This window comes from Zosterops lateralis (genome assembly GCF_965231275.1).
Source record: "Zosterops lateralis genome assembly, chromosome: 1".
NCBI lineage: Eukaryota > Metazoa > Chordata > Aves > Passeriformes > Zosteropidae > Zosterops > Zosterops lateralis.
In genome coordinates this window covers 130999955-131026577 of record NC_139762.1, presented here as the reverse complement: position 1 = coordinate 131026577, position 26623 = coordinate 130999955, and the positions used below count along the sequence as shown (strand labels likewise).

The following is a 26623-nucleotide window of genomic DNA, read 5'->3' as shown; positions in this document are numbered from 1 at the left end:
GCTAAGATGTTGCCCTTAACATGTTTGATAAGCCCAATCTGATGTGATTTAAGTCTTTAGATAGACTCAAAACGAATACAAGAGAGACTTGTGGCTTTGATACCAACAAGAACAAACACATTAGAGAGTGCCTGATATGTAGAATTGTAAAGAACTGACAAATACAACTCACAGAAATCTTACAGTTAAAAGCCAAGGTAAATTTAAAAAAATGTAGGATAAGTGTCACAGCAATAATAACTTATGAAAAGTGAAAACTTCTGTGAGAGAAAGAGAGGCAGGGAAGGAGAGAGGAAAGAAGGAAGGATAAGGATAAGGGCTTGATCACCCCTTATCAAGGAAATGGGACAGAACCAGCACATGGGCAAACCAGAGATCCCAGGGTGACTGTGCATCCACAAAGCTCTTGTCTGCAAGTGTGCAGGATTGAATGCTCTCAGGCACCTCCTTATTTTAAGTTGTGCTTTATCTTTATTGTGGATTAGGAAACTCAGTCACCAGTATGAAGTAACTGAGGACAGCTAAGCAGATGAAATATAAAGAAGCCAGTGCTGCCAAGCCCAGTTTTGATTTCCTTGTCCTGATTTCCCTGAGGACAGTGATGGTAGTTTCCACTTTGCTTTGGTGACGAGGGATCAGGCTAGTCCTGAGAGTTTCAGTTGGACTCTTTGGCCCAGCAAAAAGATGAGACAGGTCTGAGATATGAGCAATTTGAAATTATTTGCAGCATAGCCCAGGAGAAATCTGGAAGCAATCTGGACAGTATTCCTTATATCTTCATTAAGAACAATGAAAAATAAATCCTCTCTCTTAGCCTATCTGCTTGATTTTTCTTTCTTTCTAAGTCTAAATATCTAAGGCTGCACTGATGGACCCCACAGTAGTGGTCCAAAGCCCAGTTGGATGGAGACATGTGACACACTGAATCAACACCTGCTGCAGTTATCCAGGCAAAGGTCCTATTCTGATGATTTTTCCCCTCTAATAAGGTCACTATAGGTAAATCTTTCAAAGAGGTTTTGCACAGTGAACAGAGAAGATAAGGCCTGTTTGATGAAATCTGTCAAATCTGGGAAAAAGTTGTTTAACCCAATTGAAGTGGTATATGTTTCTCTCATGCAAAGTATTGTGTCAAGTTGTATTTTCGCCATTTTAAAAGAAATTGTTTTAGGATTGAAATGACGTGGACAGAACTCCACAACGAATAATAGTTGTTAGAGTGGTGTGTGTTTATTGATGTCGAGATGTGTGGGGAATAATTTCACCAAAAACACACACAAACACCAGGGAACTTGCCTCCCTTATTTTGCTCTGAGGTCTTATACATGTATGACGTTCTGTGGTCTCCCTTCATACATAATCATTCTCTGACCCCGCCTGTCCTTGCTTGGTATGGTCATTAACTCCATGCCCTTCTGGGCCTGCTCAGTCCTTTGTGGTGGTGACCTTCAGGCTGGGGTAGTGGTCTCCTGGTGTTCACCTCTTCACCTTTACCTCTCCCACGTGTGCTTTGGCCCTCTTGGCACATTTTCAAGGGAACATGTCATCTTGGAGTCTGTGTTCTTTTCTCTATCTGCGCCCTTAGCCCTGTTCTTCTGCTGTTTAGGCTAGTTCTTCTAGTTCTTCTTCTGATTATGCCAAAGGTTTCCCATTCTTGTGGTGCTTAAAAATATGCAAAAGGGTAACAGACACAGCATTCAATGTTCACTAAATGCCATCTCATATATTCTAAAATACTGCTTGGAATACATTCTAACATACACTATATATTATTTAATCTACTATAAAGGATCAGTTGAGATTTTTCAAATCTGTGTCTCAAGGATGAGCTACAGATTAGAGCTCAGACATGAACTGTTTCTTTTTTGACATCAATTGTGGTGAAAATACCACACAAGTAGACTTAAAAGGTCTTTTATTACTCTTTTCTTGTCAGCAGGAAGATCTGATTCACAATCAACCATATGGCAAAAATCTTACAAGATGCAGATAGAAACTCAGACAAGGTCTGCTTCATCATGATACTGCTGAAACAGTGACATCATTCAGAAATACTGCTTTGATCATCAGACTGGCATCACAGATATCTCGGAATTATTCCAAAGAACTTCCTATGAGCCCTAAAGGGAGTATATAATTATAGTAATAGGTTATGAGGAGTTTGAGAAACATTGCAACATTAAAGTAAACAAAAGTTGTGAAGGTCATGTAAACTGCTGGACTAAACCAGCAGGAAATACAGGCTATGGCAGCCAGGATATGTGACAGACATGAAGTAAAATGGAAGTAGAAAAAAAAACAAGACTATATTTGAAATACCACCATATAAAAACATATCAGAACTAGTGTGGTTCATCAGCATGATAAAATTTGAAGCAAATTCATACTTAAACTCTCATCAAAAAGGCCAATCTATTTTATTAACTGCGTAGAACAGACACTGAAAATAAACAGGATAAAGAACAGGAGTGTGCTTTTGAGAGTTTAAAGGCTCTGTTGACTACATTCCCAGTTCTGGCATTTTATGATATTTCTCAGTCTACAGCTGTTTCAGCAGATGCCAGCAGCTATGGTCTTGGTATGGTGCTACTCCAATTACACGGACATGATTGGAAACCTGTAGCTTATTGTTCCAGATAGCTTTCAGATGCCAAAACCAAGCACAATTCAATAGAGAGAGAATATTGGGCAACCATATGGGCACAAAAAGAATGATATAGCATGTTCTTGGTCTTGATGTTCTTGGGTCTAATGACAGCCCCATGATTCCCATTTTATTAATAGGGTACTCCTTAGACTGTAGAGATCATCCACACATTTGAAATACAAATTCCCCTACTGTAAAATCTGTTCCCATTAAACTCATTTGGAAACTTTTGGAGATCAGCCTTGTCAATAGAAGTGGTCATCAAAGCCAAAGTATAAGTTGGTGTCCTTTTGATGCACTGTTATCACTGCAGAAACCAGATGTGTTAAACTAATCATATGTGGCTTTGCACTATTGCTAATCAGGTTTCAGTGATCTAACCCTGCTAGCTCAGGCATTTATCAGTGACCATCCATGGCTTCAGCAGGCAGAGACAGGCACAGTCCAAGACTACTCGCCTGTAATTAACAACTCTTCAGGTTTTCTGTATTTCTTTTCTAAGAATTGTAGTTTGCCCTTTAGAAGTGATTACAAAAGAAACATTAGCCACCCTGATATTTACTCAGTTGAAAAGCAGTATATAGGTACAAGAGTTCCAAGTAAGTAGCTCCAAAACCTTGGGGATAAAATCAAAAGTCTTGTGATACCTAGGGGAGAAAAAAAAAATCAGAGAAATCTCATACACAACATTTAATGGGAGACTTTAGGAAAGAATAATAAAAGTAGCATCTGAAGTAGAAAAATATCTGGTTGGTTGTTTGAAGTTTCTTGTTTTTCTTTTCCTTCTGTTTTCTTGATTTTGCCTATCCTATGTATGCCTATCCTGCTTCTCACTCATTCCACACAGAAGTAAAATACAGAAAAGTTTATATATATATGTATATATATGTGTGTATATATATGTGTGTATATATATATTATATATATGTATGTGTGTGTGTGTGTGTGTGAGCTAGATACTCTCTGAGATATTAGGTAAGCTAGATACTCTGTGAGATATACAAGCCTGTGAGGCCTAATTCAATAGCTTTTGTGATGTGGAATAACCCCCAATACACAACAACCAACCTGATGAAAACCTGCCATTTTGTATGCCTCTGCTTAAAGGCCTTCAGATGAACAGATGCTGACTCTAGGAATCCTCAAAATTTCTTCTTTAACTATTGGAACAAATCCCAAAGTTGATGCAAGCTCATTAGGAAACCTTGTTCTGATATATCTGAATGGGCAAGTATATTAGACTCTCTCAGTTTTTTTCACTGCAGGTTACTGACCTCTGAAATGCTGATCAAGAGACAATCATACCACTAAGGAGATAATTTTGTTGAAGAATGGTAAATTTAATAAACAGAAATCTCTAGCTTTGAAACTGGAAATCTGAAGGAATCAATTTCACAGAAGTCACAGAGAAGAGAGAAACTGACTTCATGTTGAAATTACTGAAGCCTGCAATTCATCAGGAACTGCAATTTGCTGTCATGTAGCAAGTTTCACTAGAAGATTGTTTATGGATTAAGAAGGTGCAGGGAGGGCTTGGGGGGGATGTACACTGCTTTTTCAAAACTATACCAGAAGAGAAACAAACAAAACAAGAAAGCTTCCAGGCAAAAAATGTTATGAAGAGAAATAGGCCTTTATTAAGTAAAGTTTGAATAATTACTCACTGTGAGAAGAGGGAAATACTTATTCACTTTTTGACAGTGATCTAGTCAGTATAAAAACTTTTCATTATACAAACCATGGAGATTTTAAAAGGACTAAGTGGCTCATGCCACGTCATCAAATAAGAAATACAAATGATTCATTAACTCTAATTTAAAATCTGAAACATTTTTTAAATTTTTTTCCTTTCAGATTTGCTACATCAGAGCAGAAGAACAGAACCAACTGCAAGTTCCTCCTTTGGCTGCTAACCCAGGGAAGGTGTTGCAGCCTTAAGACTGAGAGCCAGCCACCACTTATATAGCTCTGTACAACACAGATATCAATACCCTTCCCCAAAATCATGGACACTACAGTGATATCAGAGATGAATATATTTAATTAGAAGTGCTCATTTCTATCACGAGACCTCTCAAAAAGCTCATTTTCTTTTTCAGGCACTTAGAAAGTGGCTGGGGCTGCTGTAAGCTGGAGCTTTTGCAGCACCACATCCTGTAGGTGGTGAAAGTGCCTCCAAAGTCAAAGTTTCTTGGGTGTCTTGGATGACTTAGAGACACAGTTTATAAGCTGTGTCACTGCTGGCAGAGGAAAAAACACAAGTCAAACCAGGGAAAGTACTCCTTTCTATATTTTATCATGTTCATGTATCACAGACTAAAGATAGTTTCTATCTTTAGTCTGCAAAAATTTTTGAAATTTTTCAAGATGCCTTCTAAATTTGACTTACTTGATTTCTGTTATGTAAGAGACACCTATCAAATATAATACTTTTTTTCCCCCCAATGGTTAAAAGCAAAAATAATTATGTAAGAAGAAAAGAAGTTTGAGCTAAAAAAACATGACTTGAAAAGAAGAGAATTTTTAGTAATAAGGTTTGTGAGTGTTCTAGTTCAGCTCCTTTCCTAAGAAATCAGTGGCCAAACATGTCAGTTATTTCAGTGAGACAGAATCAGGTTGTTTCTGCAGACGGGCTATAAATTATTATGGCATGTCACATGAGGTTTTGACACATGCAGCAGCACCTAATTTCAAGAAAAGTTCCAGCAAACTGATGGAGCAAACACCAGAATTCAACTACAAGGGGCTGAATTTAGCTCTTTAACCATACAACTTGTGGATTTTCTTAAACATTCTGATTGCTACTTTCCCTTTAAAATGTAATTTTGTGCATTGCACTGTGTACTGTTGAAAGTGTTATGTTTATTTCCTCATTTTTTCTATAAATAGTGTGTCATGCTGTGCTTTGTTCTGTCTGGATATTTCTGAATTACAGTTTATTTACTTCCTATGTCCTCTTAACTTGCATCTTTAAAAGTTTTCAAAAAGAAAGCTTTTGCCAGTGAAAAGGGAAAAAATGCTTCTCTCTTCTCTAAGACATCATTTTTTCATTACTTCTACTTTTCCCGTTTGTCTGGAAGGAGAAATAATAAGCGATTGATGTATCAAAGCATCTTCCCTGTAATGATGTGCATATGAGACAACATTTTAAGCTGCTATTGATCTACAAATAACAATTCCTGAGAAAACCAGATTTCATCAGTTTCTTTCTAAAAATAAACTAGACTTTAAATAGAGTCCAACAAGTGCAGTAATATCAGACTCAATTATCTAGCTGAGGTTTTTTTTCACAACAGTTAGAAACTGTTGAAATACTATCTATGTTCACTATGATACTTGATTGTTAGGGTTTTTTAAAAATAAAATATCTACTTTATGTTCAGATGTATTTTTTAGCTTAAGTGGTGAACTACATCCTCGTTAGTACTTGATTTTTTAATTGTTGTCTTGTGAATTCTAACATAGCCATGGAAGGACTTGAGCAAGCTTTTTATTCACATATGAACAGTTAAAACATATGAGTACAGACACAATACTATGTAAACACAATGTAAAGGGAACTAGAATACCAACACATCTAGGTGGCTTGTAGAATATTTCTGGACTTCTGTGAGGAGTATCTCAGGTTATGGAGACACATGGACTTTAAAGCAATCACTATAATAAAAGTTGTCTTCAAGAAGAGAATTTTTCTTTTTTATTTCAAGACAGCAGCTTTAAATCCTACCTTTGTTTAACTTAGTTTGATGCAAATATAAACAGTGGTTAGGGGGATGTGGAAAATGCGGTTTCAGTTACATCATGCTGAGGTCATGATATTAATAGAATTCCCAGCTTAGACCAGTTTGTTTTTATTTACAGCTGGAGACATGGAGATCTAGCAAGAGAGGACTTCACTTCTCTTTATGAAATCTGAACGAGACAGATTCTCAATACAGGAGCACGACTGGTATATTGGTTACTTACAGACAGCAGGGAAATGCAGTTTTATTCCCAATTTAGCATGTATGTAAGTGGAATAATGTACTGTCAACATGTCAGTGAAAAAGATAAGAGAGTTATGTCATTAGCCTTCCATATACAAAATGTCACTGTAGTTTTTAGGAGACAAAGCACTGAGGGACTCTGTATACACAAAAGGAAACCTGGAACAGATCATGCACCTTGGATCCATTACCTCATAGTAGCTGTCCACCATTATGTACATTACAGATGGTCGCTGTCTCTAGTTAAACAGTAGGTATATTTAAAAAGGCATCGTGCCGGCCTTCAGGGGTTGTCCTAAGAGAGGTCTCCCCTCCACCTTGGAGGAAAGGGGCCCTCAGCCAGCAGCTCAATTTTTGAGGTACTTCTAGTGGTGTTTAGGTAAACAGCTTCATGGCTGCTTATTTTATTACTGTCTGATATTAGACCACTCTTGTTTATTGCAGGGCTGCCCGGCAGGTGGGAAGTTAAGGAACTGTATGTGTGTGTGTTAGGGCAACGGTTTCCCCTTGTTAGGAGAGGTACCCGATGTGCCAGCCTCTGTGTGTGTGTGTGTGTGCTGCATGGCAGTTAATACAGCACTTATTGCTTCCAGGAACCTCAACAGCAAAATGTTTCCTGCACTTTGACATTGATGAAAAACAAATTTATTATTTCCATTTATGTGTTTTTGTGTTTGTTATAGAAGAAGCGCTAAGCCTGTGTTATTTCAGCACTATCTATTCTCTTGGTTTCAGCACAGACAAAAATATTTCAGCACTAAAAATAAATATTTTATATTTAAAAATACATTTAAATGTTAATTTGATGAATATTCAATACCTATTTATTTGCATAACTAAAACATAGACAATGGATCCAGATGAGATAAGCTGTTTGCTTCTGTAAAACAGAAACTTTTCAAACCATTTTTTTTCTCTCTTTTTGCTTGGTGTGCTTTATTTAACCAGTATTTTTTTTTTTCTTGAAAAGATCTGGATTTCAATAAGAAGCCATATTCCACTAAAAATGAGTGACAAAGCTGGCATTCCCACAAATGACTGCCAATATATTATTTTGTTTATGTGATCTTTCCAAAATAACCCAGCTCCCCTTTTTCTGTCACTGTGCATATATTCTTCAGCAAAGTGCTTCAGAATGCTGCAAAATTAAAGCAGTTTTAGGACTCCTGATGATGCCAAAAGGCAAACAAGAATGCGAAAAGTATCCTTAGCACATAATTTAATTAAGGAATATCCTGAATAAATATACATGAAGCAGAGCTAAAATCAATCCCATTAGAAAAGGAGAAGATGTCAAAATGTACATCGATGGAGTTTATAACCTCCTGAAAGCAGATAGCTCTTTTTTTTTTTTTTTTTTTTTTTTTTTTTTTTTAATTTGGAAAGAACTTAATACATTTTCCTCACTACCAAAGGGTAAACAATAGTGTGCACAGAAAGAAAGGCAGGTAATATGTCAGCTCTTGCAGCATGTACATCACCTAGTGGACATGCTTTGCATACTAAAGGGTGGGGATCTATCCTGCTACTGCATATTTTCTGCTCACGTTATCAAGTGCTAGTCCTGGTGCATGTTTTCCACATATGTGGAGCTGCAAAGCTCACGCAGCAACTTGTGGCTCACCTGTCCCAGCCCTTGCCAAGCCCTGGAGAGGGGGCAGCATTTCTGCAACACGGCACTTCTTATATCTTTGCTGCTTTTCTGTTCAGGGGTCAAAGCAGGATTTAGCCTGCACTCCAAGCTAAACTGAAATGATTTTCTGGAGAAAGTGTATGCAATATTGGTGTAATCCTGCAGCAGACTCCATCCCACTGCAATCCTCTGCACTGCACAACCTACAAAATGTGTGCAAACAGACGGAGGAGAATGAAGTGTGGCCCACACGAATATGCAAAATATACTTGCAAATTAGAGGGAAAATTGGAAAGATATGGTTAAGGGAAAGATTTGTAAGTTAAAGCTATCAATGATTCAGCTTAGCATTCTATATCTGACTGTTTAGTTTTACACAAATATTTACTGCATCACTGTGGCCAAATGAGAGCTCCTCAAGTGAATGCTGTAGTAGCTACCTAGAGCCCTGATCTAGATGCCATGGCTCAATCCAGCTTCAGCAGAAGCTAACAGCGAGATCCTTGTGCACTTCAGGGATTGTGAATGCAAGCTTTTGGAAGTGGAAGAGACGTTTATAGAGAAATGTCCCCAAAAAACACGGATGGACCTAAAGTCTGCATTTTGACTGGAAAAGTGTTTGAGGAGCATGAGCTCTGGATGGGAACATGTGACAATATGTAACACTCTGAGCTGCAAGGCAGCGACAATTAAGAGGGACATACTTGTCTCTATTTTTAAACAGCAATGAGGTGAGTTGATATTTAAGTTCTCTTCCAAGAATTTCAGTGCAGATGACTGCCCATAGTATAATTATTCACAGTAAAGACTGAGCCATGTTTCAGCTTTGAACATTTGATCGGTCTCTGTACAATCAAAATATAGTCAAATTTGGACAGCCTAGCAGGATATTTCTGACTTCCATGTGCAACTATACTTTTACCAGCCTTTCTCTCACACAATGTCACACAGTGATACACAGTGTAAATCCTTCATATGTCAAATCAGACATGGCATCTACAGTCTGCAGAAAAAATCTGCAGGGTGTAAAGTTACCAAGTATTTGTGAGGTCTACTGTGAGGCTGCATTTTTTTTCCTTCCTGAAACATGAATTCATCTTCCAAAGAACATGTTTATTTTTCCTTTTTCACACAAAAAACACACCTATTTTCTCCAGGAAATAAATAGAGAAAAGAAAAAGGTATGGATAAGAGAAGCTTGCAATAAGCCAGGCTTCAATCATCAGCTTTGCAATATAATGATAAGACTTGATGGTTACAATCTTTTATTATTTGGGAATCGTGTCAATTCTCCCAGCATGTCTAAAAAAAATATAGTTACCATGAAGTAGCTGGCATTTAACACTCTCTACTACACTCCATTATCTGAGAAGGTTTTGTCCTTACTGGGAACAGTGGGAAATGTCATATAAGATGAACCGGGCCTGGGAGTTTAATAGGTGATTTCTGTATTTTTCTTGTTATGAAATGAGACCACAGAAGTCTATAAACTTCATGGATATTAAATCACTAATAGTTCAGATTTGATTTTCCAGAGTTTCTAAATATAAGCTGATGCTCTTCCACTGATTTGAACAGTAATGCCTAGAAAGTTGATTGATCTTCTGGAGTGAATGTACACACTAAAAAGGAAGCATTGTAGGGTTTTTTTTTAAAGCTCTAAACTGAGAATTAGAAGCCAGTGTTCAGTCTGAGAGAATGGTCTGAGACCACTGACAAACCTCTCCCTTATTTTTCACCTTACACATAGAACAATTGGAATGAATGTATTACACCACAAAGATTTTCAAACTAAAGTTTCTATATCTGCTGAAGACAAAAGAAGCCCTGTAAAATTTTCTATCTTCAGATTATTTTTAAATATTTGAAGATACTTTTAAAAGATTCTCCCATAATTTTGGCCTTGAAATAGACCTCCGCAAAACAGATAGTTTTTAAATTAGAAATCAATGCCAGACTTGTGGCTGCTCACCATCTTTGTTAATTGAAATCACAGTAGACCAAAACATGTCCTGATTTATGATCTGTGGAGCTGAATTTACTCCAACGTAAATTCGACCACGTATTACAAGATACTGACCAGTTCATTAAAGCTCCATATCCTGAAATATCTGCAGAAAAGTTAGCTTTATCCAGCTAATAAAATATAATTAAAACATATTTTTGAAATCAACCAAAATTTCAAAGCCAGCAACAGAAGTAATACTGTTATAAATATGCAAATAAATATACATAAAAATGCTTCCCCCCTTTTGGAAATGTGTATACCTTTATAATAAACACACAGAATGCTACTTTGCATTCAGTAGGTCTATTTACGTGTTTAAAATTAAGTATTTGTAAATTTGCAAGATCAGGCCTATAGTGTATATGTGTGTGTGCGTGCACGTGTGCACGTGTATGTACAGGAATAAAGAAGGCAGCTTGATTAGAAGTTCTATTCCACGCTCACTCTTTTACTTAACATCTGACATTGGAAAAAAAATGAAGCTAAATGTCCCAGCATTTCTGATGGTTCCAATCCATTATCTGAAATCTGAAAAAAAAAAAAAAAATGCACTTTTTTTTTACTCTGAAGCAAATGTAAGAAGTTTTTTATTTTTTCTATCTTTTTTTTTTTTTTTTTTTTTTTTTTGTGGATACGCCTTCTTTGTATAGTGACAACATGATAGCAGAGATACCAGTTTGCTGTAGATTGTGTGAGTGACAATAATATTCTCTGCAACACGTAGAAGAAGGGAATAACTGATGAATCGGAAAATATATGGATGCCTACTGAAATGATTATGTAATGAAACACGAAGTCAAACGGTGGCATGCTTCTATTAATTGTAGATGATAGTAATTAATTTTCGCTGTAGTTGCGATCATGTCGCTGCTTTCAGAAGAATCCAGAATCCCCTTCCAGGAAAGTATGAAATTGCATCTGGGTTCCTCAAGCCACGAAAGACTATAAATTTCTTTTAAAATAAGAGAGGGAGATCTTCCTCGATACTGTACTTTAGAAAGAGGAAAAAAACAAAGGGAAAAAGAAAATGATAATTGTTTTCTCTAAGGCTATTATCTAATGCAAAAGCAAACAGTCTGACTGGAAATCAGCTAACAGAAGGGGATTAGAGAGTAGATCTGAGAGTGGCTTCATTTCTAGCACTGCTGTCTCTTCACACAGTGATGAGACACAGGCAGAGCAGCCAGGAGCTCTCCAGATGGCTAGAGAAAGTGTTTGTCTTGGGTTACTGCAGGGCAGTCTGGACTCTTAAAGCCGGGGAGGCATCATTAGGGAACAAGTTAGATGTCCACCCAGTAAAAGCGAGCGAAAGAAAGAAAGACTAGGCAGGCTGCCCGAGAGAGGGACCACGCTCGCCTATTGTTAACATATACTTGACCCCCACTAACCTCTTCACGACACAGATGTCTCCTACCTCTATCACCTCCCACTGCTTTAAGCCCTCCCCCCCTGCACCTGGGTAGCGGGGCCGGCGCGGCTGCCGGCAGTATGCTGCTGCTGCTGCCTGCCTCTCACGCTGCCTGAGAGGAGAGCGGGGCCGGGCGCGGCGGAGACAAGGCGGCGGCGGCGGTGCAGCCTCGGGCGGGCTCGGCTCGGCTCGGCACCCCTAGCACGGCACAGCACGGCACAGCACCCCCGGCACGGCACCCCCGGCTCAGCGATGCGTCGGCTGCTCGGGGACAGGCAGAGAGCCCGCCACTGACAGCGGCTCCACATCACGTTTGTCTGAGGCGGCGGCGGCGGCGGCAGCGAGAAGGACCTGGGCATTAACTATCTCGACTTGGAGACTTTGCTTTATTTTTGGTTCTTGTCCTTTCCCGTGGAAGCAGTAGTCTCTCTCTCTCTCTCGAGCTGATCCTCCTTTAAAAAAAAAAAAAAAAAAAAAAAAAAAAAAAAGAGTGAGAGAGAGGGTGGTGGGGGGGGGGGGGGGAAGAGCAGCTGGAGTTTCTCCTCAGCTCGTTTTGACTTTTGTGGACGTGGATCATCTGGACTGGGAAGAGAAGCCGCGCGGCGCTGCTCTCCCCATTCCCACCCCCTCGCCCCTCCAGCAGCCTGGGCTGCCGTCTCTCCCCCGGGCAGGACGGGAACTTTTATTTGCAGCTGGCAGCCCGTGGCGGATGGTGGGCATCTCCGCTCCACTGCAGTGTGAGTACGGGCAGGGCTGGGCCGGGCAGGGCGCGCCGGGGCGGGGGGAGCCCGAGCCCCTTTTCTTTCCCTTTCTCCTCTCCCGCAGCGCTCCCCGGGCTCTGAGGGGCTCCCGTGGCTGTGACTAACCCAGGGCTGCCGCTGTGCCCGGCCGGGTTAGCGCTGCATGCAGCCTCACCGCTCTGTCCCCGGCTTACAAACTGCACCCCGGGTACTGCTCGAGAGCTCAGAAACCCTGTAACCCACTTCTTCAGAAAATAACCCTCCCAGGCAGATATTATAACAAAGCGTCAGATTTCTGTCTGGATTTAGGACTTTCCTGCCTCCCCTCTCTCCAGGCTCTAGCGCTGCCCAGTGTGAGTTGGAGTGGCTGGAATATTTCTGATGGGATTGTTTTGTTTCGCTTGTTCGTTTCATTGCAATCATAGGTTTTGTGCGGCACTGGCAACATCTTTTAGGACTATTTTGAAAGGAATATTGTAGGCGGTGCGCGTCGCCTTTGGCTGCACCGCGGTCTTTGCAAACAGCTCGTTTCCTAAAAGGACGGGATAACGTTAGGAATTGCATTTCCAAAACTGCCATACAGTGTAATTGTGTCATCTCGTCTGGCTGTGCTGAAGGGTTCGATTCCATAAATTGATAAGGGAGATTGAAGGGATGAAAACCACATTCCCAGCCGTTTAGACAAGCCCTTGACTTTTGCCGAGTTCGAGTCCTTTTGTTAGCGCCAAAGTTGAGAAATTCGGTTTAGTGCGGGGAAGGATTTGCCACCCGAGCAGGAGCAGCCGTGACTCCGTTCCGGAGTTAATTTATAGCGAACTCGTTCTCCTTCCCATACTCTGCTCCCCTACGTGTTAGAGAGAAACCGAAAGTAACTCATCGGACGCAGCTCTTAAATCGTTCACGCTCCAGCCAGGAGCTAAAATGTTACTTTCCTTCAGTTCAGGGATAAGTTTAAAGGCAGGAGGCGAGGGTTTGGGGAGCCGGGGCAGCCTCCCCCTGCTGCCCCCCAGGATGCGGAGCCGGGACCGCCCTGCCCGCCCGCACCGGGAGCTCCGGCATCGCCGCCGTGGGGAACAGGCGCCTCCGAGCCGCTCGGGTTTCTCTGGGCGGGCAGCCCTCTATCTTCCGATCCGCAGCAGGCTCTGCCCGTCACCCCCTCCCAACCTCTGCCGTGCCCTAAATCACGGCGCGGAGAGGATCCGCCTGGCAGACGCCCGGGAGGCGGCAGCTCCCGCCCCGCGGATAGCTCGGGAGCGAGCTGCGAGCTGCTCAGCCCGAAAGAGCTGCACAAGTTTTCCAGAGACAATCGCAGGCGGGAGGGAAGCGCCTGCCTTCCCTTGCAGCGCGGCCCCAAAGGTGCGCAGCGCACGGATGCGCGCCCTGTGCGGGCAGTGCTGAGCGCGGTGAGCACGGCAAGGGCTGGGCGAGAACACGGGTATCTGCCTCTTAAAATCAGCCTGCGGGAGCTGCCGGGCTGTCTCTGGCAAAGCAGCGAGTCCCAAAAGCCTGGGTAGCCCTGGCTAACTACAAGAATGTCTTGTGAGCCTTGGTATGTACAGCCAAGCAAGTACTCCTGTGCTTAATGTAACGCTGACCCCTTTAACTTTTAACATCGCTTTTCCTAATTAATCTGTTCAGGCCCCAGACATAAATGGCTGTCCACAGCTGCTGCAAATTGATTTATCCCCTGATGGTGGTCTGAGTTGCTGACCAAAGCAGGATTTTTTTTCCCCCTCCCCATTTTTGGTCTACTAATCTGTTTTGACTTATTTCCTACTTACAGTAATGCTTGCATGCTTTTTGAAGGACTTAGAAAATATTTTCCATTGACATGTAACTAGAAACATAATTATTGTATTTGTAAACACAATATGTTAGGGCTAAGGGCGAGAATAATTTATTTAACTATACCCTTGAAGCCTTACATTTCCGTCTCAATTTCTGCATCCTGACAGATGCAATAGAAAGTATAAATAAGCAACTTTGTTAACTGCAGTTTAAGGCAAGATGTGAAAGACGGTTTTAGAGTTGAATTCTATTGTCCAGGTTTTCTGTTCAGCTTTTCTGTTAACGGCTTAGTGAATCTGGATAGCCAGGAGGATTGAAGCTGGTTTCTAATGGTTGTTAAAGTTGATGCTTGACCTTTCCATGGGAAGTCTGAAAACCTCATTCAGTTTATTCTGGGCTGATTTCCTTAGGAAATCCAAAATGATCAGGGAATTTCCTTCAGTTCGGCTGAACGGTAAAAAAGTTACTCCATCTTGTTTATGCATTCTGGTTTTAGCACTAGGTGTTTCTGTGTCTCCCCATCAATAGGAAGATCATAGGAAAAGACATGAGTGTGGCTCATTTATAACTGTACAGTCTGTGAAAATATGAAGCTGGCAAAAGCTTTGTTAGGTGTGGGATTCACTGCAGATTTGCTGTGAAGGTTTTTAATTGAGAACTTACAAGAACTATGTTTGATAATAGATAGCTTTCTTAAGGTCAGTTTCATCATATCTGAACCTTGAGTATAATTGCTATTATTTTCAAATAATGCGTCATTTTCCTTTGTTATCGTGGGAAGCTCAACCATGCACCAGTGCAAGAAAACACCAAACTCCACCAAAAATCCAACAGACTCTTTAAATCCATTTGTGCCTTCGGCAAGCTGGAGCCAGGAGAGGGGTACAAGAGATGATAGCAGGACTTCTTTCTGTCCTGTGCTTGCGGAAGGGCGAGCAGGCTGGGTTCTTGAGCCATGAGCATGCTGTAGGGAGACAAGAACCATTCTGTTTGTAATGGAATGCAGACAGCAGTGTTAGGTCACTGCTTCCTGGCAACTGCTGCACAAGTTGTTTTTCTTCAAAGGCTTAGAGCTTTTAAATAGTTTCCAAAATCTTTTTAAGTAAAACACTGCCTTCTACCATTTCTGACCACCTTAACGTTAACTTGTTTCGTGCCTAAATAATGGACCAGTAAAACATCACACAGTATCTCTCATCTGCGTATGCTTAACACTGTGTATGCCTGTGTGCACATGGAGTTTTATACCCGGAGTATTGTTTTTAGAATAACGGGGGAGAAAAATAGCTCCACCTGGAGTACTGGTCAGTGGATAGTCAGTTCAGGACATTCTTCCCTGTCAAATCCTGTTTCTCACTTCTCTGAAAGGAACTTCAGACGACAGGCGTTGAATGCGGAGCTCGCCTCTCTGAGGTGCTCTGCAGACTGCAAACTCCTCGCTGCCAGACGCTTCGGGTGAAAGAGGCATCTCCAGTGTTTGCATTGGGGGGTGATGGGAGAAAGGGCTTGCAATTGTCATTTTCAACTTTCAAATCCACTTGCCACAGTCCATTACTGTTAAATCTTTAACTAATTGAATAAGGATATCAGTATGTTGCTGTTGCAGGAGCTGCAGACTTTTTAGATTGGGGGGTGGAGGAGAGGGTCTTGTTCTTTGTTCTGTAGAAACTTAAGTTGTCATGCAGAGATCAAGAAGACTTAATAGCTGAAATAAAACATGAATTTGGTGTTCTGAAGGGGCTATTTCTCGTGGCTTGGCTAAAGAATTGTGAAAAGGCAATTATTTTAATCTGAATACATTAAAAAACCTTGATCCATGTACTTAGTAGCAGCTTGCTCTTTTCCATACAGCCTTTAAAAACAACCTATAACATCAAAAAAAGTTGAAACTGACACTGAATTTGGTATAAGTAATGAGAGTGTAATTCCTGAAAACACTGGCTTCCAGGTTACATTGTCTTCATGTTGTTTCACAAGAGAGCTAAAACAGTCGGTTTAAAAACTGAACTTTTAAGGCAGCAGGTCTTGGTTTTCCACATAGATGTTCCTTTTTAAAGAACTGCTTTTAAAATGCAGTTATCCTCTTCTTACCATAAACTTTATTAGTTTAATACATAGTAGCACAAATACACCAGGAAGTAGCAGACTGTGGTTTTGTGGATCAAGAAAAATGAACAGCAGACATAAAATCAAAGTCAAAATATCCTGTTCTTTAAAAGCTTTTTTTATTTCCTCTCCTCCAAATTTTCATCTGAAAGACATTGACTTCCATCTTCATTTTTTTCTGCCATCGACATGAAAGTTTCCAAATAACATTTAGACAACAGTGGACATTTTATTAAAGTAAACATTAGTTCAGTATAATGGAGGTAATTGTAAGTGATAAGAGCAGAGCAGGTTATCTGTGTGTTGTTTAAACAGAAGGAGCTATTTTGCACCATTTCCAGAAGCCATCTGTAGAGAAGAAGGGTTTGCACCTGTCTGTTCACACTAATTATAGATTAGGTCCAAAGAAATGAAATTCGAGTAGCCTTTCTCTTAATGAAATCCATAGTGATTTTATTGTAAATGTGTTTTGTGTACAGACGGTGATGGTTTGTCTGTGAGTAAAATAAATTGCTGTATGGCTGTTATGTTCTTGTAGTTGTAAAGCAGGATACTGCTGCATTAACAAAGGTCCTGAATAAAAATGCACTGCTCCATTTAAGTCCTAGGCTTCAGTGATGGCTCTAGCTATGCTTAATCAAAAAGGTTCACTGTAGGCACAGTTATTTAGGGGTACGTTTCAGGGTAGACTTTTCAGTTATCATCACTCTCATGTCAATGTACTGGCATGTAGGTGGTCCTTTGCCTGAAATATGAGGCAGAAATGGTTTCATGTTAAAAATGTGCACACGTACATGCAGAGTGTGTCAGAAATACTTTCCTCTGGCTTAACCTATATTATTAAAATAAAGTGGAAAGAGTGAGAAATGCATTCTGAAGTAAAAGGTCACATGAATTTCTACCACATCTGTTTATAGTAATTATGAACATAATTAACGTAAGAATTACAAATGAGGTAATGACAAGCTAAGCTATGAGATATTATGCCATAATAGTCATATGTTGGAATTCTCACATTATAGCACACTAGAATTCACATATTCAATGCAAGAAAGAAAATGTTAGATTTTTATCTGTTTTAATGCTTCAAAACTTATCTGCCTGGGGCAGATGGACTTTCTGCTTTAGAGGAAGGTAACCCATTATTACAAGAGAGTCAGTTGAAATTAAGATTTCTAGCCTGCAGCTTGGACTTTGAGACAGCTGTGCTTATGGAACACCACTTCTGTTACACATTTGTATTCTGATTGTATTTATTTTATTAATACACATTGTGTTATTTTTAAGTGTGTTTTCACAGCAAACTGCTTATGTTTGGAATGATCCTGGATTAGTTTTTCTTTAGAGTTTTGTGATTTGAGTTATAAAAGTATGGTCAACATAGACATAAGATGTACATGGTGGCCTTGCAAGATTAGAATCTGGTAGATCCTAAATTAGTTCATGGCATGATGTGTATGTATTGCAAGGAAAAGCAGTGTAACAGGAATACCAAAAAAGAGCAGTCTCTAATTTTTCTGTAATAGTTTGAAATAACATATGCAGAAAGAAATCTCTGCATTACCTTGCAGGTTGAATTAATTAGTAAGTCACTGTTCTTTAGAAATGCGTAGAGCATACCCATAAATTTAGGAGCTAAGGTTTCCAACAAGTTGACTAACTTTTGTAATATGACCTGTCTGATTACCTCTAAATATGGTTGTCACAAGAACTGACAACTGGAGGAAGTTGAGGGAGAAGTGGCCCTTCTTCAGGGTAAAAATACTGGCTGAGGAATGCACAGTAAATTTGACATGTGAAAATCAGTTTGCCTTCATTGAAAAATCAGGGTCCTGGTTTTGCAATAGGAACGTTTGGCCAATTGCTGTCTTTCCAAGGCTAAACGTATAGAGTGGTTTATGAAAAAATAATAATAATAAAAAACCTTGTGCTATGTCTCAGTGATACCAAGAGGTTTTCACATTATTGGATTAGTGGAGGATTTGTGACAGACCCCTTTTTATCTGACATTCATTGCGGTGACACGATTTTCACACACATGCCCTTCCCCCATCCAGGTTCTGCTTTTCACTTTGTATTATGTGTCAAATTCCCTTTATTATTCCTTTTCTTGTGGAATAAACTGCTATCTTGGAGGAGTGATTTTGGAAGGAGTTTTGTACTGAACAATGGCAGTCTCACTTCAGCCTGCTGTCATTGTCCGGTGCTCCTCGGCCGACGCGCAAAGGAGATGCGTGTCCCAACAAATAAGTGTTGATTCCCAGGGAGAAACAGTTTAGAAACTTTGTAACCCGAGTGCACAGGATGCCTGGTGCTGGCAGAGCTGTTCTGCTGGCTGACTGTGCTCATCATGGCAGGCAGGCTCACTCTCCTTTCCATATCTTGTGCTAACCCTGTGCTCTTGGATGAATCCCGACAAAACAACCCCTCAGTTCGCACAGACCCTGAGTTGTGAAGTGCAGGGACCTACTTCTCCTTAGGGCTCATCCTCTGGTGAATGATGCCACCACCTTGTAGCCGCAGTGTTGTGTTCAGGCTCTTGTGCCAATGGTGGCAATGGGCAGGCTGGGTTGGGTGGGGACTTGGCCAACCTGGGAGCGGGTCAGCGCTCGCCGTGCTCCGTGCGGGTGTAGCTGTGCTCTGTGAGGGGAGAGCCGGGACACAGGGATAGGTGTGAAAGGAGAGCTGGGCTGGAGGCAGCCAGAGGGACGATCGCCCTATGGGGATGGCAGCGACCCCCGGCAGAGGAGCCTTGGGGAGCCAGCGCAGGGTCCTTATCCCGGAGAGGCGCTGGGCAATTCCATGGCCGGAGGGCAGGCACAGGCAGACCTGGCCATGACCGCCTTCTCCCCCGGTGGGCGGCGCGGAGGTGGTGCCTGTCCCCGTGCCGGGCGCGGCCTCCCCGGGGACCCCGGCCCCGCTGCCGGCCCCGCACATCCTCCGGCCGCCATCTGGGCCGCGCTGATACCGCAATCGGCCGCGATGCTCCGTCCCTGCGCCGCAGATAAGCGGCGGGGCGCGTGAGGCGCACAAAGCCCGGGCCGCGCCGGCGCCGCCTGGTCCCGCCCGCCGCCCGAAGGTAAAATCCTAAAATCCCCACCCGCGGGCGAGAGAGGCGGGCGGGGGGACAGGACAGCCCACGCACGGCCCGGCCCGGCCCGGCTCCCCCGGCGCTGCGGGGAGAAGTGAAGATGTAACCACTTTATGTCCCCCCGGAGCGGGCGGGGGATTTATGGGCAGAGATCAGCCGGGCCGGCGGGGAGACGGGATCTGCCTTTTGTTGTGCTGCCTCCCCCCGGCCCCGGGCAGCGCAGAGGGGCTCGGTGGCCGGACTGGCCGCGGGGAGGGGAGAGGTGGTGGCAGAACAAAGGTAGTGACTGAGGGACTCCACTTTGGACACTGCCCAGGGGAGCAGAGTATCCGGGTGTCGGGCGGGACGGGTGCAGGAGCCCCTGCCTGGGGGGGCCCAGGGGATGTGACAGCCCCGGCCCCGGACACCTCCCGCTCACTCCTGGGCTGGTTTCAGTGACGGCTCCCACCTTCCAAAATCCCGTCAAAGGATGACACCAGGCTTTAAGAAAAGCGGCCTCTTTGCTCTTTCTTTTTTGTTGTTTCTGATGGACTTTCCGTGGTGCTTTTTAAGTTCTTTCCCAGGTTAAGATGACTTGCATGCTCAGTGTGTGCATGCACACTGCTGTAGCAAACGGCTTTATCAGTGGCCATATCTTAAAACATTAAACAATTACCTTTATATTTAAAAGTTTGAAATATTTATACCGCCGTTTCACTTTGTCAAGTGTTTGCACACATAGATATATAGATATGATCTGGTAACTAAAAGCCTAATTAAAATTTGTTTAAAGCCAGGGAGGGCATGTATTCTTGTTGACAGCAGCAGATCGATAGGGTAAGACAATAGAGCCCCATTATTTTACTTTCATTGACTGAACATATTGACATTTCAGGTTTGGAATTGCCTCAGTGAGCATGATGAAACACTGAAATTCATGAACCAACTGTCTGGAGTGGCACATATATTACTGTATGTCATCTTTGCCTTCAGGTTACCTTATCACTGAAGCAGAATGGTAATGGATGGCAGCAGAGTACTTCAGGGGGGTGAGGGCCCTATCAGTTAAGAAGCTGACACATAGCAGGTTTCAGGAGTATCTTTAATTACACCTAGAATTATGTACAAAGGAAGATGGTCCTTGTTACCTGCTGCCGCGCTTCAGAGTTTACAGGCTCAGAAGCAGACGGGATAACAAGGTACTTGGGTTTAATTTTTTATATACATGACTCGATACCTTTAACTTTTGCAGGAGCCCAAGGATTTCTGATTGTGCTGTTTGCATGCTCGCCATGTTCACCAATGGCAGCATCTCAACCTAGTCTTGATGCTCAAGTTCCAGAGCATCTGCTAGACCTTCTCCCAGTCTGAAGACTGCAAAGGAAACAAAGAACAACTTTGAAATAAATAAATGCCCTTTGAATTTTGCTCCCCTCAACATGTTCAAACGACAATGCTGTGGGAATTCAATGCAGTGAGACTACAGCAGGATGAAACATACATGCATATATGTATATCTATACACACACACACATTCTTTCCTTGGTATAAGCACCATAAAAAGAAATGTCTGTGCAATATGTGCACATGAATGCATAATTGTATATATCAGTTTATATGATTGCATATAAATGTGTATATAAAGAAGACCCCTGTCTGCAGAGCATGCAATGTGTTTATTATTTCAAAGGCTTTCACATCATCTTTAAAATCTAGCTGACTGTAGAATGAAACCCATCAGGGTAATGCAGAGATAGAGATTGAAATTAATTTAAAGCAGAAAAAGAGCAAATACAGAAGGGCTGCTACAATTTAACTAATTTTTAAAAGCAAGCGGAATGAAAATATAAAATGTATTTTGTGTGCCATCTACTCAGCAATTGTTGCCATCAAGTGGACTGCCGATGCCCTTTAAGATGGTAAAAAGAAAACTAGTCCTTTATACCATTTTCCTGAAAATGTTAGGTTTCTGTTTGATCATCAGGTGCTGTTGAGATGAAAGCCATGTGTAAATTTTCAGAAGGCCAAAAGTGTCAATTCAGAAAAGGAAAGTGATAAGAGAAAATGCAATCAGTTTTCCTGTTTTCAATTTGTGCAGGATTTGAAGAGCTGTTTTGTTAAACTGCTACATCTGCTCCAATATGAATATTGAACTACTTCCACTAAAAATAACACCCTATAATTTGGAAGCCATTGCAATCTTTTGTTAATGCAAGTGGGTTATTTGAAAAAAAAAAAATCTATTCTGAAAAATCTCCTGCCTAATGTGCATTTTTGTTTATCGGCACTTTTATCTTCAGTAGATAAAATGGCATTATGCAGTTAGGACCATATCTGTTTGAACTGGAAAAATGACACTGGATTGCTGAATGTCAATATATTGGTAAAAGGATTTGACTTGTACTTTAAAAATACTTTTATTAATAAACTATGATTGTATCTTAAAATGACATGTGGCTGTTTCCCCATTGCAGCAATACAGCTTTACTTACTTCTGAGGACCTTGAGCAATGTAAACCTTGTTTAGTATATGACAGAACAGTCTGGCTTGTTTCATTCCTGATGTACCTGCAAACCTTAAGTTTAGGCTCATCAAGGACATTTTAGTTAATGGGGATTTTGGAGTAACTTTTTCCATGATAAATGAAATGACTGAGTTGTATTTGAATACATGTATACAGAAATATTCATTGTTGTGGAGCTGCTAATCCAAGGGAGTTCTATGACTTGGAAAGCATGGTATTGGTAAAGCATACATTTTCTATCATAAGCATCTCTGGAGAACATAACACTGTTGCTTTTTAATTAAAAAAAAAAAAAAAAACAAAAAAACAAAAACAACAAAAAAAAACCAAAACAAACAAACAAACAAAAAACCCAAACAAATAAACAAAAACCTCCCCAAAACCAAAAACACAAAACCCCAAACCAACAATAATCTAATGAAAAGGATATGTGTTTGTTAATTTTATAAGTATGTAAATGAAGAAGGGATAATTCACTATTATATCTATGGAGCCCTGTGTACATAACATGAGTAAACGTGCAGAATAGAATGAGAACTTTTATTCCTTTATTTCAACATAGTGAATTACCTTGTTTTAATATTAGAATGGGTTTTAGCTGTTGAATTCTAATCTAATCTAGTAGTCAGGAACTAATTTTTTTGGTAGGTGTCTGTATAGGAAAGGGCCTTGCTGATGCTTCTGTTTGGTTTTGCAATTGGATTTGTAAGCTTTTGGCCTTGGGGGATTTTTCTCGAAGTGATCTACAGATCAGAAATAATTAAAATTCAATAAACTGAAATTTAAATATAGAATGGATTCTGTGTGAGATCCGTGCTTGTGGTAGGTTGTCTAGAAGTCTGTGGCATGTCTACTTTATAGTTTGTATTCCCCAGCATAACTGTGTGCACACATGTGCATAAATTTATGTTGAATGACAGAGGGATAATTATTTATACAGATTTTATCCAAAACTCTGTGCTCTCCTGAAACATAACAAAAAGCCTCCCTCCCCAGAAGAGTGTTTACATCCCGTGACAGTCACTAGATTCAAATCTTCTCAACATGAAAGTTGTTTCCTTTCCTCCAAACCTTCTTTTCCCCAACAAAGTTAACCCTGTTAAACCTCACCTTCTGTGGGATGTATACATAGTTATAGGCATATGTACGAGAAGTAAATATTACAGAAAACGTGGCCGATTGGGGCAAAATGTCTGTAGCCTTAAATAGCTGGTGATATCTGCCAGCAGCAGGAGCGGCGCTGAGGAGGCTCTACCTCGGCTGACCCGGGGATGTCAGAACCTTGGGGAGCCTGGTGTTGGTGCTCCGTGCCTGCCTGGGGCTTTCTGCTCTGCCTCTCCAATGCTCTGGCGCAGCCTGTGAGAGCAGAGACTGCCTACCTGAAGAGTTTAAAAACCAAGGAGCTTTTTGTTTTGGCCGTGGGATTTTCTCGCTCTTTGCACAGGGCTTGGGGTGGAGCCCAGCCCCAAAAGAAAGATTATAGCTGGATGCAGAGTGTCCAGATTTTCTTATCTAAATGTTCTGAACACATTCATGGGAGTGCTCTGTTTTCTTAATCTTTGCCAGAAATGCTGCATACAGTTTTGCTGTTCCTGTTGAATAGTGGCCATATTTAACTCCGCTGGTTGTGAATGGAAATGTGAATACTTTGATGTTCCCCCTCATTTTCTCTAACGTGTTTTGGGATGCCTGGAAAGGGAAGGTATCCTAGATACTCAAAAGTATTTCAGAATACATGAAAATAATTTAATAGGAGTTCTGAAACTTGGGTTTGTTGATATGTAGTTTTTGGGCAGGTGTGATATGGTGACATATTTACGGGATATGTTTTTATACTCTGTATTATTTATTGAATGTAGTGTTTGTGAAAGTAAAGGTGTGTTGTACAGAACTGTACAGCAACAATATTCCTGCATGATCCCATATTGTTACATGGTGATTTGGGATCCTCATGGGATAGCTCATGATTTCTTTATTCATTTTGGAAGGCATTTGATTCATTGCTATTTTTATGTCTATCAAGACAGGTAGACTCTGGCACTTATGGTAAAGTAAATGTGCGAAGTTCATGGAGGATAGATAATAGGTTCTTTAGGAAATTAGGTTGCAGTCTGGAAAGACAGAAGACTCCACCTAGTGGAGTGGAATTAATATGCACATGGTGGCAGGCAGTGGTGTGTAATGAAATAGGTATCACTAATGGAGAGCCAAGTTGCTACAGGGAGTAAAGCCCAGAAGCATCTGAGGTGATGGTTGTACGACCATTACAAATTGTACCGGGCTGTGGTTACTTTTGGAGCACTAGGAGGCTTATGTATGTCTGCCATGTTGGATGTTAATATGCACTTTGCATAAGTAGTAGGCATTACCACTAGCTTTTTTCTTAGTAGTGCCTTTTATTTGGAGATCTGCCTCCTACATTTCTTGATTTCTGATGGTGACCCCACAGGTGTCCCTTTTGATTGTGGCCCAGGTGTCATTCTAAATAGCTCAGGAATAATAATAAAAAAAGGCCAACAATTCAGTCCCCCAAAATTTGCCACTTTCCCCCTACAATTGCTTACTTTTTGGAATGTCTTTTCTGGTTTTTGCTTCTTTTACTTTGGTAATGGTAGTATCAGGATGTTGGTTCTGCATGTTAGCATGACAGGTTGTGTGGCATGTTGAGTAAAGCTTTGTGTGCTTTCTGGGAGTCACAAGGTTTAACAAACTCTCTGGTGAAGCATCAGATTATGTAGAGTTTTGTACCTGTGCTTTACTGTCCCATTGGTTTGGTCACGTTTTGCTACTGGGATGCGATAAAATGAATTTTAAAGCTGGGATGTGAGTGAACATCCAACCTGAGCAGCTAAGATCCTGAAATCCTCTTGGAAAATTCATCCTAACATTGAATCACACATGCATTAGACAAGTTGAGGAAGAGAACTCCCCAAGAGCAGCTCAGGCTTTGACAGTGAGAGGGTGAGGCTATTGCCAGAAAATGGGATGATTAGGGTGCAACAGAGGAGACAGAATGCTGCAAAGGATATTTGGGAAGAGTGCTCCAAAGGAGCACTATCAGTGAAATCCAGGTGGGGTTTGTTGCCAGAGCCATTAAAGCATAACGGTGCCAGAAAAAGCTGCCAACAACTGTGGGAATAATAGCACCTGTGGGTGTGCTGTCAATGGATGGTACTGCCAGGATGATTTTTTTATTTTATTTTAATGGTGACATTGCTAAAAGTATTTAAGGGTAATGTTATAGAAAGTGTTTTAATGATTGAAGTCACTGAGTTCCAGAACCATTAAGCAAAACCTGTTTCATGACTCCACTATTTATTATTTTAAAGCTTGATGGCAAACCACTTAATGCTGGAAAAGCAGGCTGCAACCTGTATTAAAGTGTGCTACAGGTGGACAAGGAAACCATCCTATTGAACTGAATAGCCCAAAGTAGTTTCTGAATGTTCTGAGTGTGCACCATGATAAATTAATGCAACTCCATGGATCAGCAGAGCTTGTAAACATTGAATTAAAATACTGGAGCTCAGATCTTCGTGGTACTCCCACGCCCAGTTCTCACTTGAAGACAGTTGTTTTTTAGTTTACATACCAGTCTGAGGAGCTGGATCTTCAGGCTTTCTGTGCTCCCATCTCAAGGTCGTGTCTGTGATCTTGACATTACCTTTTTGGATTGGTTGTCAGATCCAGATCTCTCCTAATAAAACGGGCTAGCTCAGGTCTCAGTGTAAAGCAAGGGCATTCTTTTTGAATTGTAAATCACAGACTTACCTGACAAAACTTCCATATAAAGGAGAGAAAAAGCCTATTCCTTTCATAATAATACTCGCAGATTCTTATTGAGTTCATTGGGCCAGGATTCTCAACTGGCGTATCCCAAGATCAGTTTTAAATTGTGTTTGAACCAGCTGCCTGCTCCAGACTTTTTTCCGGAGAAGTGCACAGCTATAGTAAATACCAGCTACAGTAGTTGGAAGTGGGGGATCAATGTATAATTTGCCTTCCACATTCTGGGATTTATTGGTTCTACCCTCTTCACATGGGGAGTTTCTGATGTTATTTTTCTTTTTTGTTTGTTTGTTCATTTGTTTTTAAGTCCACGCCTAAATTTCACTATCTCTTACAAAGCTATTATTGGCCACTATTGTTTTTATTATTCCGCGGCTTCTCTGGGAAGAGAAGGATGGGCAGGACCTCAGTGACATTGCCAGAGTAAGTCATCAGTGGCCATGTCTGCCCCTTAGGAGGTCACAGGAAACAGGTGGCTGTGTTAATTGTCCTCACTCCTAACTCTTGTCCTTCCTGGAGGGAATTTAGAAGTGGTCAGGAAGTGTCAGGCCTGCTGTGTCCCTCCAGGTTCACTGCTTCAGGCATTCATAATAATTTGAGGTATGTGCCAAGCAAAGGAGGACTGTCTGGGAATCCTTACTGTTCTTTTTAGGCTGAGTGACTATCTGGCTGGGAAGGCTGAATGCTGCTGCTGCAGAGTATGTTTGGGATTGCAGTTGGAATCCAGCAGAATAACAAAGAATTCTATTTTAAAAAAAAAAGTATTTCCCTATCATATACTGTTTTCCTTCTTTCAAGATATTCATAAAAAGTCCTAAGTAAGCAAACTACAAAAACTCAAGAGGTCCATGAAATATTTCTGGAAACTATGATCACTCACTTTTATCTGGTGAGTTGAGGATGGAGAATGTCAGTGTATTTTC

At 41.2% G+C, this 26623-nt stretch overlaps 1 protein-coding gene across 2 annotated transcripts in view; it reads left to right on the top strand.

The window, feature by feature from the left end:
• The first annotated feature begins 12057 nt into the window (after window positions 1–12057).
• Window positions 12058–26623, top strand: part of RUNX1T1 (RUNX1 partner transcriptional co-repressor 1) — a 114059-nt gene continuing 99493 nt past the window's right edge. For both annotated transcript variants that reach the window (XM_083854991.1, XM_083854990.1), the window contains exon 1: window positions 12058–12419. In XM_083854991.1, the coding sequence (XP_083711117.1) occupies window positions 12392–12419 (28 nt within the window). In that variant the 5' untranslated portion in view covers window positions 12058–12391. The remainder of the gene's footprint in view (window positions 12420–26623) is intronic.